Source organism: Gossypium arboreum, chromosome 13 (assembly GCF_025698485.1).
Source record: "Gossypium arboreum isolate Shixiya-1 chromosome 13, ASM2569848v2, whole genome shotgun sequence".
NCBI classification, from domain to species: Eukaryota; Viridiplantae; Streptophyta; class Magnoliopsida; order Malvales; family Malvaceae; genus Gossypium; species Gossypium arboreum.
In genome coordinates, this window is record NC_069082.1 from 93,401,471 (window position 1) to 93,414,028 (window position 12,558).

The 12,558-nt window shown below is 36.2% G+C and overlaps 1 protein-coding gene across 1 annotated transcript; it reads left to right on the plus strand.

The window, feature by feature from the left end:
* The first annotated feature begins 2,504 nt into the window (after positions 1-2,504).
* Positions 2,505-9,796, plus strand: LOC108461288 (uncharacterized). The gene is made up of 6 exons (XM_053024557.1): positions 2,505-5,127; positions 5,247-5,617; positions 5,728-5,783; positions 5,872-7,659; positions 8,519-8,709; positions 8,871-9,796. Exons 2-6 carry the CDS (start codon positions 5,515-5,517, stop codon positions 9,607-9,609), a joined length of 2,877 nt encoding a protein of 958 aa, XP_052880517.1. The 5' UTR covers positions 2,505-5,127; positions 5,247-5,514; the 3' UTR covers positions 9,610-9,796.
* Positions 9,797-12,558: the final 2,762 nt, after the last annotated feature.

Sequence of the window (12,558 nt, forward strand, 5' to 3'; positions counted from 1 at the left end):
TGCAAAGGAACATCTCATAGTGTCTCCGATGCCAGATATAGGACACTTGAGTATGTCTTCACGTGGAGGTACGATCGAAACTGTAAATACTTCCTTTCGAGTGGACTGTCCGGGTTTTGATGGTGAGAATTTTAGGGGCTAGTGGTCTAATTAGAGCAATATTTTGAGGCCGAAAGTATTGGTGATCATTCTAAGATCAGGGTGGTCATGTTACATTTAGAGGGGAATGCATTAGACTGGCATCACTTCTTTGTACAGAGGTATGGAGGGTTACACCAGTTAACTTGGGAGTTGTATGCTAGAGGAATTAGGGAGCATTTTGGTTCTGACTCTTTTCTCGATCCCATCACTGAGTTAGTAACTATCAAGCAACATATATCTGTTGATTAGTTCCATGATGGATTTTTGAGTTTGTTGAATCAGTTAAGCTTGCCTGAATCTTATGCTTTGAGTATATCAGTAATTTGAAGTCGAAAATTGGGTAGTATCTCAGGTTGTTTAAACCTCAATCATTGATGGAAAGCTACAACCTAGCTAGGCAAGTTGAAAACATTGTGTGTAGACCATCAAAGAAGGGGTTTAGTACTGGCAGTGGCTTTAGTTCGCCGCAACCTTTATTTCCTACTTCACGAGCGCAACAAGGAATGGGGAGTTTGACTTCAACAGGGGGGTCAGTGCAAGGTAACGCGAGACAAAGAATTCCATCTAAGTCTTTGCCCTAAGCAGAATTGGAAGATAGATGGAAGAAAAGGCCTTTGTTTTTGGTGTGGATCGAAATACTCCCCAGGCCATAAATGTTCTAAGTTCCAATTGTATCAACTTGTTATTGAACCAACGTGGGAACAACGATCTGATGTTAAGAGCCCATCATCTGAAGGTTCTCTGAATTATCTTGAACCATCAAACTTAATAGATCTGATTCCAGAGAGTCTCGTGTTGTCGTTGCATGCTTTGCAGGGGTTATAAGGATAAATACCATACATTTTTCAGCTATTATTGACCACACTGAAGTAGTTGTGTTGGTGGATTCTGGGAGTACACACAATTTTGTTGACTTTAAGGTGGCTAAAAAGCTAAATTTAGTGGTAGAGCCGAGTAGTACTTTGCGAGTAATGGTAGCGAATGGGGTTCAATGGTCTACTCAAGAATTATGTAGAGCAGTTTCATGAGAGACTTAGGGTTATCAATTCAATACTGACTTTCTAATTTTGTAAATGAAAGGGTTTGATTTGGTGCTTGGCATTCAGTGGCTGTTATCCTTTGGTCCAATTGTGTGGAATTTCTCTAGTTTGACCATGCAATTTAAACACAAGGACTAGGACCGTGTGTTGCAAGGTATTGTACCAGGCTCACTTTAGATTGTTTCCAGTAACCAACTTACTAAGTGCTTAAGTTTGGTTGATAATGGGTCGTATCCGATGTTACTAACTTTTTGTAATCAGACTACTCTTACAATGCAACCAGCTCAGCTTCCACCTGATTTGCAAGGTCTTCTTGCTGACTTTGAAGACATCTTCCAACTTCCTACAGGTTTACCACCAAACGGATTGCAGGATCATCGAATTCCCTTGAGGATGAGTCTAAGGTTGTCAAAGTGTGGCCCTATTAATATCCAACAATTTAGAAAATAGAAATAGAGAAGTTGATACAAGAAATGTTAGATGCGGGTATAATTCGGGATAGCAACAGTCCATTATCATCTCCTGTGGTGATGGTAAAAAAGAAGGATGGTAGGCGGTTGTGCGTCGACTATTGGCAGCTTAACCAATTGACAGTAAAAGATAGATTTCCTATTCCAATCATTGATGGGCTTTTAGATGAATTGGGGAAAGCACAATTTTTCTCCAAATTGGATTTGCATTCGGGCTACCACCGATTCGAATGTATGAGCAAGATGTGTACAAAAATGGCTTTTAAAACTTATGCAGGCCATTTTGAATTCTTGGTCATGCCATTTGGCCTGACTAATGCTCCATCAAGTTTTCAGTCTTTGATGAATTTGATCTTTCTGTTCTTTTTGGGAAAGTTCGTTCTTGTTTTCTTTGGTGACATACTCGTGTATTCACAAAAGTGGGCTGATCATTTGGTCCATTTACAAGAGGTGCTTCAAGTGTTGCGGTCTAACCAGCTTTATGTTAAGAAGTCCAAGTGTATTTTTGGAGCTACACAGGTTGAGTACCTTGGCCATGTGATTTCTCAAGGAGTGGTTAGCATGGATCGTACCAAAGTGGAGGGTATGCTGGATTGGTCTCCACCGACATCAGTCAAGGAGTTGCGAGGTTTTTTGGGACTCTCCGGGTATTACAGACGCTTTATTCGAGGTTATGGTCTGTTGGCTAAGCCCCTTACTGGTTTTCTGAAAAAAGATGTACCATGGAAATGGACAGTGTAGGAACAAATTACTTTCGATCAGCTCAAGAAGGCCGTTTTTCAAGCTTTGATTCTTGCATTACCAAATTTTCAGGAACCCTTTTGTGTGGAAACCAACACTAGTGGTCAAGGGATTGGGGCTGTTTTGCAACAAAATGGTCGGCCAGTAGCATACTTCAGTAAGGCATTGGGAGTCAAGTATTAAGCCTTGTCCATCTATGATAATGAAATGCTTGCGATCTTGCTTGCGGTGAAGAAATGGCATTCTTATTTGGTCGGCCGATATTTCTTTATCAAAACAGATCACCAGAGCTTAAAGTTTCTTTCTAAACAGCAAGCAATCACGCTTTATCAACAGAAGTGGGTTGCGAAGATGTTGGGTTATGATTTTTCCATTTCTTATCGCAAGGGTGCTCAGAATACCGTGGCTGACGCATTGTCTAGAAAACCCCCTGATCACACTTATCAATTGCTCCCATATGCTGGTAGTGAGCATTTTCCTTGGTCGGAGGTCTGGGACTGTATTGTAGCTTCATATGCTACCGATCAGAAACTTTCTCAGTTGTGCCACGCTGTCCAAGAGCAGCCCTAACTACATCCCAAGTATGCGTGGCATGGTACCTTTCTTCACAGGTTGGGCAAAGTTGTAGTGGGCAATGCTATACAACTGCGAAAGCACATTTTTTAACTCTTTCATGCCAGCGCCCTAGGGGGTCATTCTAGCGTCCATGCAACTCGATATCCAATATCTGCTGTGCTGTATTGGAAGGGCCTTGATGTTAAACAGTGGGTTGGGGAGTGTAACGTTTGCCAGCGTTGCAAAACTGAAACTTCTGTTTCTCCTGGCCTTTTGCAACCCTTACCCATTCCTGATCGTTTTTAGCTATCATTAGCATGGATTTCATTGAAGGTCTTCCTCTGTCACAGGGTAAATCCACTATTCTTGTCGTGGTCGATCATTTGACTAAGTACGGCCACTTTCTCGCCTTGACTCACCCCTTTATAGCTTTAACTGTTGCCTCTGAGTATCTTCAGCATATCTACAAGTTGCATGGAATACCGGATTCTATCGTTTCTAATCGGGATCGTCTTTTCTTAAGTCATTTTTAGCAGGAATTGTTTCGCCACTTGGGAACCAAGTTGAAGATGTCTATGGCCTACCACCCTCAAACGGATGGACATACCAAAATTCTTAACAAGTGTTTGAAGAGCTATTTGCGCTGCATGATGGGCGAAAAACCATCTGCCTGGGCTTCTTGGCTTCCTTTGGCCGAGTGATGGTATAATACCACTCATCATTCTGCTATTCAGACCATGCCCTATGCAGCTTTTTATGGGCAAGAACCACAGTTGCACTTACCCTATTTGGCTGGTGCTTCTCCTGTTGCTACTGTCGATCGTACTTTACAACATAGAGAAGTTATGTGTAAGGTCTTGAAGTTTCATCTCTCTCGTGCTCAGGATCGCATGAAACAAATGGTGGATAAACATCAGTCGGAATGAGAGTTTCAAGTGGGCGACTTAGTGTATTTGAAGCTCCAACCATATCGCCAACATTCTCTTCGCAAATTCAAGAACCAGAAGCTGTCATCTCGCTATTTTGGGCCATTTCCTGTGGAAGCTCGGGTTGGTCAGGTTGCTTATAAACTGTCGTTACCACCTTCTGCTCGTCTCCATTCTACTTTTCATGTCTCCCAATTAAAGAAGCATATTGGTTCGACGGCGAGTGCTCCTACCTTGCCACCAATAGAGTTTGATGGAGCTCTTCTAAAAACACCAGTCCGAATTTTGGACAGACGAATGGTTAAGCAAAGGAACCATGCTGCTGTGGAGGTCCTTGTTGAATGGGCGAACACTTCTCCTGAGGATTCCACTTGGAAGAATTTGCAAGCTCTTCAACGTTGGTCTTTATCATTTTCATCTTATCATTTTCATTATCATTTTCTTGTTCTGAATGCCGTGTTTACTTCTGCTTTCATTTTAGTTATACAATGCGTTTTAGTATTAGTTAAACGATGTGTTTAGTCTTTTAATGTAAGGCCGTTATCTGCTTCAATTTAAAACTTGTAATTGAAGGCCAGAAAACAGTTACGAAGTTTTTGAATCAGAATTTTAGAATTCTCTCTCCTTTCTTCTTCTCTCGACTTCTTCTCTTTTCTCTCTATTTTGTTGCTTCAGATTCACTCCGTAACATTTAATTGGTTTGTTTCGCAAGGGAGAACCTTGGGTTCTTAAATTTTCAATGGCAGAGTTAGGTTGGGTATAATGTCACTTCCTCTCCAATATTACTGCGCAAACTCAGACCAGACATTTTTTACTCCTTTAAACACGAGATTTTTTTTTACTGTTTATTTTTTAATAATTTTTTGTTGTTCTTTTTCTTATCTGTTATCAACTGAATCTGTCTTCAGTATCTCTGCTAGTGGAACTAAAATATTTTTCCTGATATGGATCTTTCTTTTATGTCCTTTTCTTACTTAAAATCCAAATCCATTTTTTTATTACTATTATCTTAGTTGCAATAAAAAGAAAAGAGAACCTCACCATACATGGAAGAAAGAAAAAGGGTGCTTGGACTTTAGTTGTAATGACTGTAAGGGCAACACTGATTGGGATTCTTTAAAGATTGCAGGTTTTTTTTTTTTTCAATTTAAAGAATACCCAATTTGATTTACCTGTTTTTATGTAGCCCCATTTTGTGAAGGAAGGATCTTGGTTTTTGGATCATCAAGTTTTGCAACCTTTGAAGAATTCATGGTGAGTTTTTTCCTATAACTGTTTGCTCATTGTACATCTTTGTTTTCCCTCTGAGAGGATTTTCTTATATTTTGGATTTATGGAGATCTGATTCACGTGTTTATTTTCTTTAATGTCAGAAAGCTCTATACTTCCCACAATTGCTTGCTTGAAAGATGGTACATTGTTTGTCTTTGTTAGTTGGATGAGCAAATGAAACTAAAATCAGGTGTGAGCTTCAAAACTAAAGTTTCTTCCTTTTTGTTAGCTTAGCTGTATATTATGTTCGTTTATTGCAATTCTTTTGACATTGTTGTGTTAAGATGTTATAATTCTAGTTTCAGATGGACTTCGTTTGATAATTCAACCTTTTTTTCTTTTGAGTAATGCTGGTTTATAGATGAGATAATGGAGGTCGAAAGGAAACATTCGAAAGGAGGATTTTTTCATTTGTTTGATTGGAATGGTAAATCTCAAAAAAAATTGTTCCCAAACAATGCTGAAATCTCAGGTGTATATATATATATATATCTGTTCTTCATATGTATGTATATGCATTTATTATTTTTGTCTTGAATATATTCCTAATTCATGAACAACTTGTTTACATTTTGACTGTAGAAGAATCAAAGAGAGTAAAACCTGTGGAGAATATACTGAAGTCACCGCCTTATATGGTGGGAAATTTATATTCTTTTGCTCTACTGTAGTTTGGGTAAAATATTAGTTTCAGACTATATTGTTTACATTTTTATGCTTTACCAGATGGAGGGGGATGAGTACAATGCTGCTTCAAGTTATAGAAGAAGTGCTGATTTTAGTTCCGCTTCCTCCATGGCTAATGATGAAGGATATGGATCCAGAGCACCTGGAGTTGTTGCTAGGCTTATGGGGTTGGACTCGTTGCCGGCACCAAATGTCTTGGAGCCATCTTCTACCACATATTCAGGGTCTTGCTCTCTTAGAGTATCTCATTATGAAAGAAGTTCTCCTAATTTGTGGAATGAATCTCAACCGATGGACTACACTGACTTCTCTAACAAGCTTGATAGTTTGTCCTCAAATCCGATTGAACCAAGGTTTCATAAGGTGCAAAACTGTCCCATTGAGAGATTTCAGACTCAAATATTGCCTCTGAAATCAGCAAAACCAATTCCAATAACTCAGCATAAGCTTTTGTCTCCTATCAAGAGTCCAGGGTTTATCCCAACCAAGAATGCAGCTTATATAATGGAGGCAGCTTCCAAGATTATGGAGGTTAGTCCTCAGAAAACTTCCAAACATAAAGTGCCATCATTTGGGCTTTCTTCAGTCCCTTTGCAAATCTGGGATTTGAAAGACAAAATTGAAGCTGAACATAAGGTATCTGGGCACCAAAGACCTGACGAGCCTATTCGGAGTACAGAAATGTCTTTGAAAGGACAACATAAGAGCAAGAATCACAACAGATCAGATTGTGCACCAACATTCAGTATATCTAGGGATTCAGAAAAAGGTTCTTCTAACAATTCAAGGAATAAGGGAAAATCAGTCTCGCTTGCAGAACAAGCAAGGGTTAATAATGTTCAGAGGAAAAAAGGGTCATTTTCAAGTGGTAATGGGAGTTCTGCAAATCTGAAGGAAGGGAATGATGCTAAAAGAAAACAGTTTTGTAGGAGCCAGGCAGATATGCGAAAGAGTATGGAGAACGGAATTTCTGCAAATAGGACTAACAAAGTCCTGAGGCAGAATAATCAGAAGCAGAACTGCATTTCTGATAGAGACTATTCGATATCAAAGACTTCAGCCTTGGACCAGCAAGGTAGGAAGACTAGGTCTATAAACGGTACAGTTGGGCTAAATAGGACTATAAACAAGGTCATTGTAAACTCTGAATCTCAGTCCAGGAAGACGAGGTCCTCAGCAACTAATCCTTCAAAGGAGCATTCCATGTCTAGAAGAAAGAATTTGCCTAAAAAGAAACAACCTATAAATGAGGATGTTCTGTCTGGAGAAACAATTTCTGAGAATACATCAATAAAAAGCACCCAAAGATCCATAAAATGTACTGTTACAACTGAGGAGCATTCAAATCAGAGTGCAGAGAAAATGAAGACAAGCATGGATGTTGTTTCATTTACATTTACGTCCCCCATTGCAATATCCGTGCCTGATGCTCCTTCCACAAGTCAAGTTGTGGAAACAAGCTGCAGCTTTGATAATGATCCTTGTGGCAACAATGATCTGCTGTATTCAAAAAGCTCCGGATTTTCTTCTCTTGGCCTTAATATAATTGGTGGGGATGATCTTAGTGTTCTTTTGGGAAAAAAGCTTCAAGAATTGGCATATAGAGTTGAGTCATCCGATTGCAATATCATTATGGAGGAGACTTCATCTCGTCCCGCATCCAGTTGGAAAAATTCAGTGCTCCCATCTGGTACATTGATCACAGCATCAATGAGACATCACAAAGGACTTCAGTTGGATCTAGATAAAGATATTTCATATAGCACAGCTGACTTCAATTGCTCTTCAATTGACCATCTGGAGCTTGATTGGAGAAGGAAGTGGCAGGTTCGGTTTACTTACTCACTGCAACGATTTACTTAGATAATGGCAGGTCTTGTTTATTTCTTGGTGTTTATAATCAAGTCCCACACTGTAAAAGGTTTTCCCAAAGTATAGAATCTAGTGCTTGAATTTTAGATGGCATGTTTCCTCGACTGGAAGACAAAATAATTTTACTGAATAATCATTGTATATAGGAACTGTCAGTTTTAAGAGTTAAAAGCAGAGCCAACATAGCCATGAGTAGTTATCATGAAGAGAAGTTGGTAACTGGTGGAGAACTTTTGCTTTTTATTTTTCATGGTTTCAGTTGGTTTCTTCTTTTATTTGTTGAATTGTGGAAATCAGATCTTGTGTCTACGTAAGCGCCAATTTCAATTTAATGCATTTGTCAATTATTGAATGGCCTAGACCTGCATCCTTTGGTTCTACTCGTAACATTTCATCATAGCATATTGTTAGAATTAAGTAATCCAAATCCTTATTTAAATAAAATAAAAGTAAAATCTATATAAAACTACACTTCTTTTATTTTATTTTAAAATAAGGTTTTTAAACCTTATTAAACTTCATCTATTTGATATTGATTAGAATAAGATGTTTCAATCTTACTACATGGTATTCTTCTTGTAATCATTTTTTTGAATTTGACATAGTAAATTTTCTTCTCCTCTAACCGTGATTTTTTTTTTCTTGAAAGGGTTTTCACGTAAAAATCTCTGTGTTCTTTATTTTTATTTTTATTTTTTGCGATATATTCTCATCACCGACATTCTATTTTTCACACATACAAAAATTGAAAATTATCCTGTCTCTTACATTTCATGTTTCGACATTTGACTTTAAATTTATTGAATGAGTCCAGTTTTCTGAAGAAATTGAAGATCGAAATGCTAGCAAAAGCAGCAGCGAGACCGGCACAGAATTAGATCATCAACAGCCTAGCCCCCTTTCAACTCTTGAACTTGCTGTCACCAGTGAGTGCTTCGCTGATGATAGAGATGGTAAGCTGCACTCTTCTCATTCTTATTTTCTTATTTATTTAGAAATGATGTGAGGTTCTTAGCTGTGTAATTGCCAATTAAATTTCGGGACAATGTCTGGTGAGTGGCAAAGAAATAATTATTTGCGTAAAAGTGAGTGATCTTGGAATCATTTGAATTAGTTTAAGAATTGTGAATTTTTTGCATGGATCTTTGGTAAACTCTGTAACCAAGTTGCTGCATTGACTATATAAGTTATCCCGGGTTATCGAGATATGACCTTTTTTATTTTTATCTTTCCTTTGATCACCGCATGCACTCTACATTTTCTGGCATGAAGCAAGAGTTATTGGCTCGCAATCAGGAATTATTAGGTTCGCAGCCTGGAAGTGAGTCTGAGACTGAATTTAATGTGGCGTTATCCTATTTCGCATCTCCTAAAACTGTGGGAGAAATGGATAAAAAGCTTCCAACTAGGACACCAAATTCAAGAGATCTTAAGAAGTCAACCAATTGGGAACTTGATTATGTGAAAATGGTTCTAAAAGATTCTGAGCTAAAGTTAATGGAATATGCATTGGGTCAGACCGAGAATATTACGACCCCGAATGGTTTTGATCAGCTCAAGCATTGGAACATAACAGAGACACAGGGAGAAGAATACAAGACGCTTGAACAAAAACTTGTAGTAGATTATGTGAGTGAATACCTGGAGTTTGTTGTTGGAAGCTGCGAAGGGTGGGGGAAATTGATGCAGAACAAAGGGAAGTTGGCAGAAGAGGTATACAAAGAGATAATGAGTTTGAAACAAATGGGGGACAAAATGGTGGATGAGGTTGTAGACAAGGATATGAGCAGAAAGCATGGGCGATGGGTTGAGTTTGAGACGGAAGCATTTGAAGAGGGTTTAGAGATTGAGAAAACTATATTAACTTGTTTAGTTGATGAATTAGTTTTTGATTTATTGCTTTAAGGCTCTCTTAAGATATACCCCTAATGGATCTTCTATTATCCTCTTTGTTCAAGAGTATAAAAAGTGATTTGAGTAAAATATTTAATTATTTTTATGAAATATTTTCATATTACCAAAATATTTGGAAAGTGTTTTTGAATTCTTTTAAGACACCTTTTGTAAAATACTTAATTAATATTAATTTTTTATTTTTAATTCTTTAAAATTTATGTTTTCCTTTTGTTCTTAAAAAATTAATTTTTATTATTAAAGTTAACTTAGTTCTTTTTTTATTTTATTTTTTGTAATTAAAAATAAATTCAATAAATTTTAAATAAAAATATACTTCAGAAGCATTGTATGAATAGACTAAAAAATTTTTATTTTTGAAATTATGTAGCTACTTCTCTAAGTTCTTTTAAATTAGTCTTATAGAATATTTAAATAAAAAAATCAATTTTGTATTATTGTTTTCTAGAATTCTTATAATTTTTTTTATTTTTATAATTGGATATAAGTAGTGGGTTAAAATATTTATTTTTATAATGAAATATAAGTAGCGAGATTGTTAGAGATTAACTTAAGTTTTCATTATCACAAAACAAGTAATCTTACCACTATGTAAAGTCAAGAGGTTATTGGTAAAAAGTATTAAATAGTTTTAAATAAAACCATTCTATTGCTCTAAGTTGTTTTGATTATAAGATTGATATGAATAAGAGGTTTAATGATATTGGTTTTTATTGAAGATTTTTTATTGGTTTAGACACATTTTATTATCTTCTAATATTTAAAATTTTGATTTATTGATTTGTTTCTTAAAAAATTCATTTGGTGTTTTTATTACATGTTATATATGGATATGTTATATAGTTAACTCTCTTTATAGTAATTTTATTTGTCTTATTTGTTTCTCAATATTTTGTTTGTTATAAAGAGGTAACTGTTATATAATTATAACAAAATGCTGTGAATTTTTTACTTTAATAATACAAAAATAAACAAAAATACCAAAATGGTATCCTACCCACATTATTTACCAAACTAGTATGTTGTGGGTGGTTGAGGGTGGTGTAGAGACAGCACTGCTTTATAAGAGTGAAAAATATGGGATACGAGTACAATATTTTAGGGATCTGGTGGTGCCTTCTTGACAAAGGCACCGATCGATTAGACCCATCATTATTTGCATTTGTGGGTTTCAACGAGAAATGGGGCTTTATAGTTTATAAATAGTTTTGGGTGTTGAAAAAAAAAGTGTGTTGATTCAAAAAAAGAGAGTAGAGATTAGATTATAGAAGAGAGGAAGGAGACGGTTTAAAGAAAAAAAGAAGATAGGAGAAGATAGAAGAGGGCTAAGCTTAGTTGAGAAATAGAAGAGAAAGACGAGGGTTTTAAGAAAAAGGAAATAATAACTTAGTGGTAGAGAAGATACAAGAGGAAGAAGAGGGTTTGAAAGGGGAAAAAAAGAGGATAAGTGTTTTAAGGTTTAGTTTGGGGTTTCTAAATTCTTTACCTTTCAAAGGTAATATTTTTTAATTATTTAATTTTTTTAGTGTAGTGTTTATTGTTATTTTTTTAATTGTTTATTTTTTTTTGTTTAAGGAGAAGAGGAAGCAACACCTAAATTGTTATTTGAAGGTAAATTGATTTTTGTAGTTATTTGTTACTATTTTTTGTAATTAATTCTTTTTAGTACTAAATATTTGTTTGATTTTGTAGTTTTATTCGGTTTGAAGGTATATTTGTAAATAATTTTTTGTGGGAAAAATTTAATATTTGTTTGAATTTGTGGTATTGTGTTCTTTATTACTTTGATTTGTAGTTTTAATTATTTAGTTTTTACAATATTTTTAAAATTGTATATTGAGAAATTTAATTGTTTTTACAAATTTAGTATTAAAGATGGGTAATCAATTTTTCGCATGCGTTTATTTCGATGGAGTAATTTTCTAACAATAGTTGGATATATATTTGAATGTCATCAATAAATAGTTATGAGATTTAATAGAAATGCATCAGTTGACAAAATCAAGGAGGAGGATCTTGAAACTATTCTACAAATTTCCAGTTTCGTCAGATCCCATTAGATTCACCGATATGGAACGAGTAGACGATGAAGACGTGAAGACAATGATCGCTCTTTATTGCTGGAATCAGAGTCACCAAATTGATCTGATTCATTTGTTTGCTAAGTTAGCTGATGTGGAGCTAGCTGAAGATTTCACTCCACTAAGTGAAGAACATGAAGTTCAAGATCCATATACGGTAGTTTCGATAACGTTCATTGATAGGTGAGCAACTGTATGTGGGATCAACATCTATCTTAATGCTCTACCTACATCTAAGAACCTTAACCCAAGTCCCCATTTACAAATACATTCGGTGGTGATTGAGACCGATATGGATGGTGATGATGGATATGATAATAATGATCCTTCTGATTACGAGGTTGAAGATTTTAGTGATCCCGATCTAAACAAGATCTCTGGATGATATTAATGATGAAGGCGCAAATGACGATGGAAATGTTAACGCATCTTTATTTGAGAACCCAAATCGAGACATTTTGATATGCAATGATCCTAGGGCACACATGTCGAACATAGATCTCGATGTGGCGCATACATCCGAGTTCCCGGAGTACCCTGATATACTAACTACTCACTGGTTGGTCGCAGATTCTGGACGTGAGGAGGTTTTTGTGGGCTAAAAATTTGCAACCAATGAGGAGTGCGTATTTTCCATTAAGCGGTATAGCATGAATTTGTTGGTTGACTACAAAGTCATTGTGTCTAAACCAACATTGTATATTGAGGAGTGTTGAAGGTCAGTAGAATGTTGCAATTGGTGGGTATAAGTAGCATTTATCCAGAAGTTGCAAATGTGGGAGATTCAAAAATTTGTTGAGCTTCATACATGCACTTCAACACTATGACACAAGATCAGCGCAAACTTGATTACAAAACT

Bases quoted from the DNA above. Each gene is read 5' to 3' on its own strand.
- LOC108461288 (XM_053024557.1), top strand. From the start codon at position 5,515: ATGGAGGTCGAAAGGAAACATTCGAAAGGAGGATTTTTTCATTTGTTT. The intron at 5,618-5,727 runs GTGTATATATAT...TTTTGACTGTAG, and splicing joins AAACAATGCTGAAATCTCAG to AAGAATCAAAGAGAGTAAAA. The intron at 5,784-5,871 runs GTGGGAAATTTA...ATGCTTTACCAG, and splicing joins TGAAGTCACCGCCTTATATG to ATGGAGGGGGATGAGTACAA.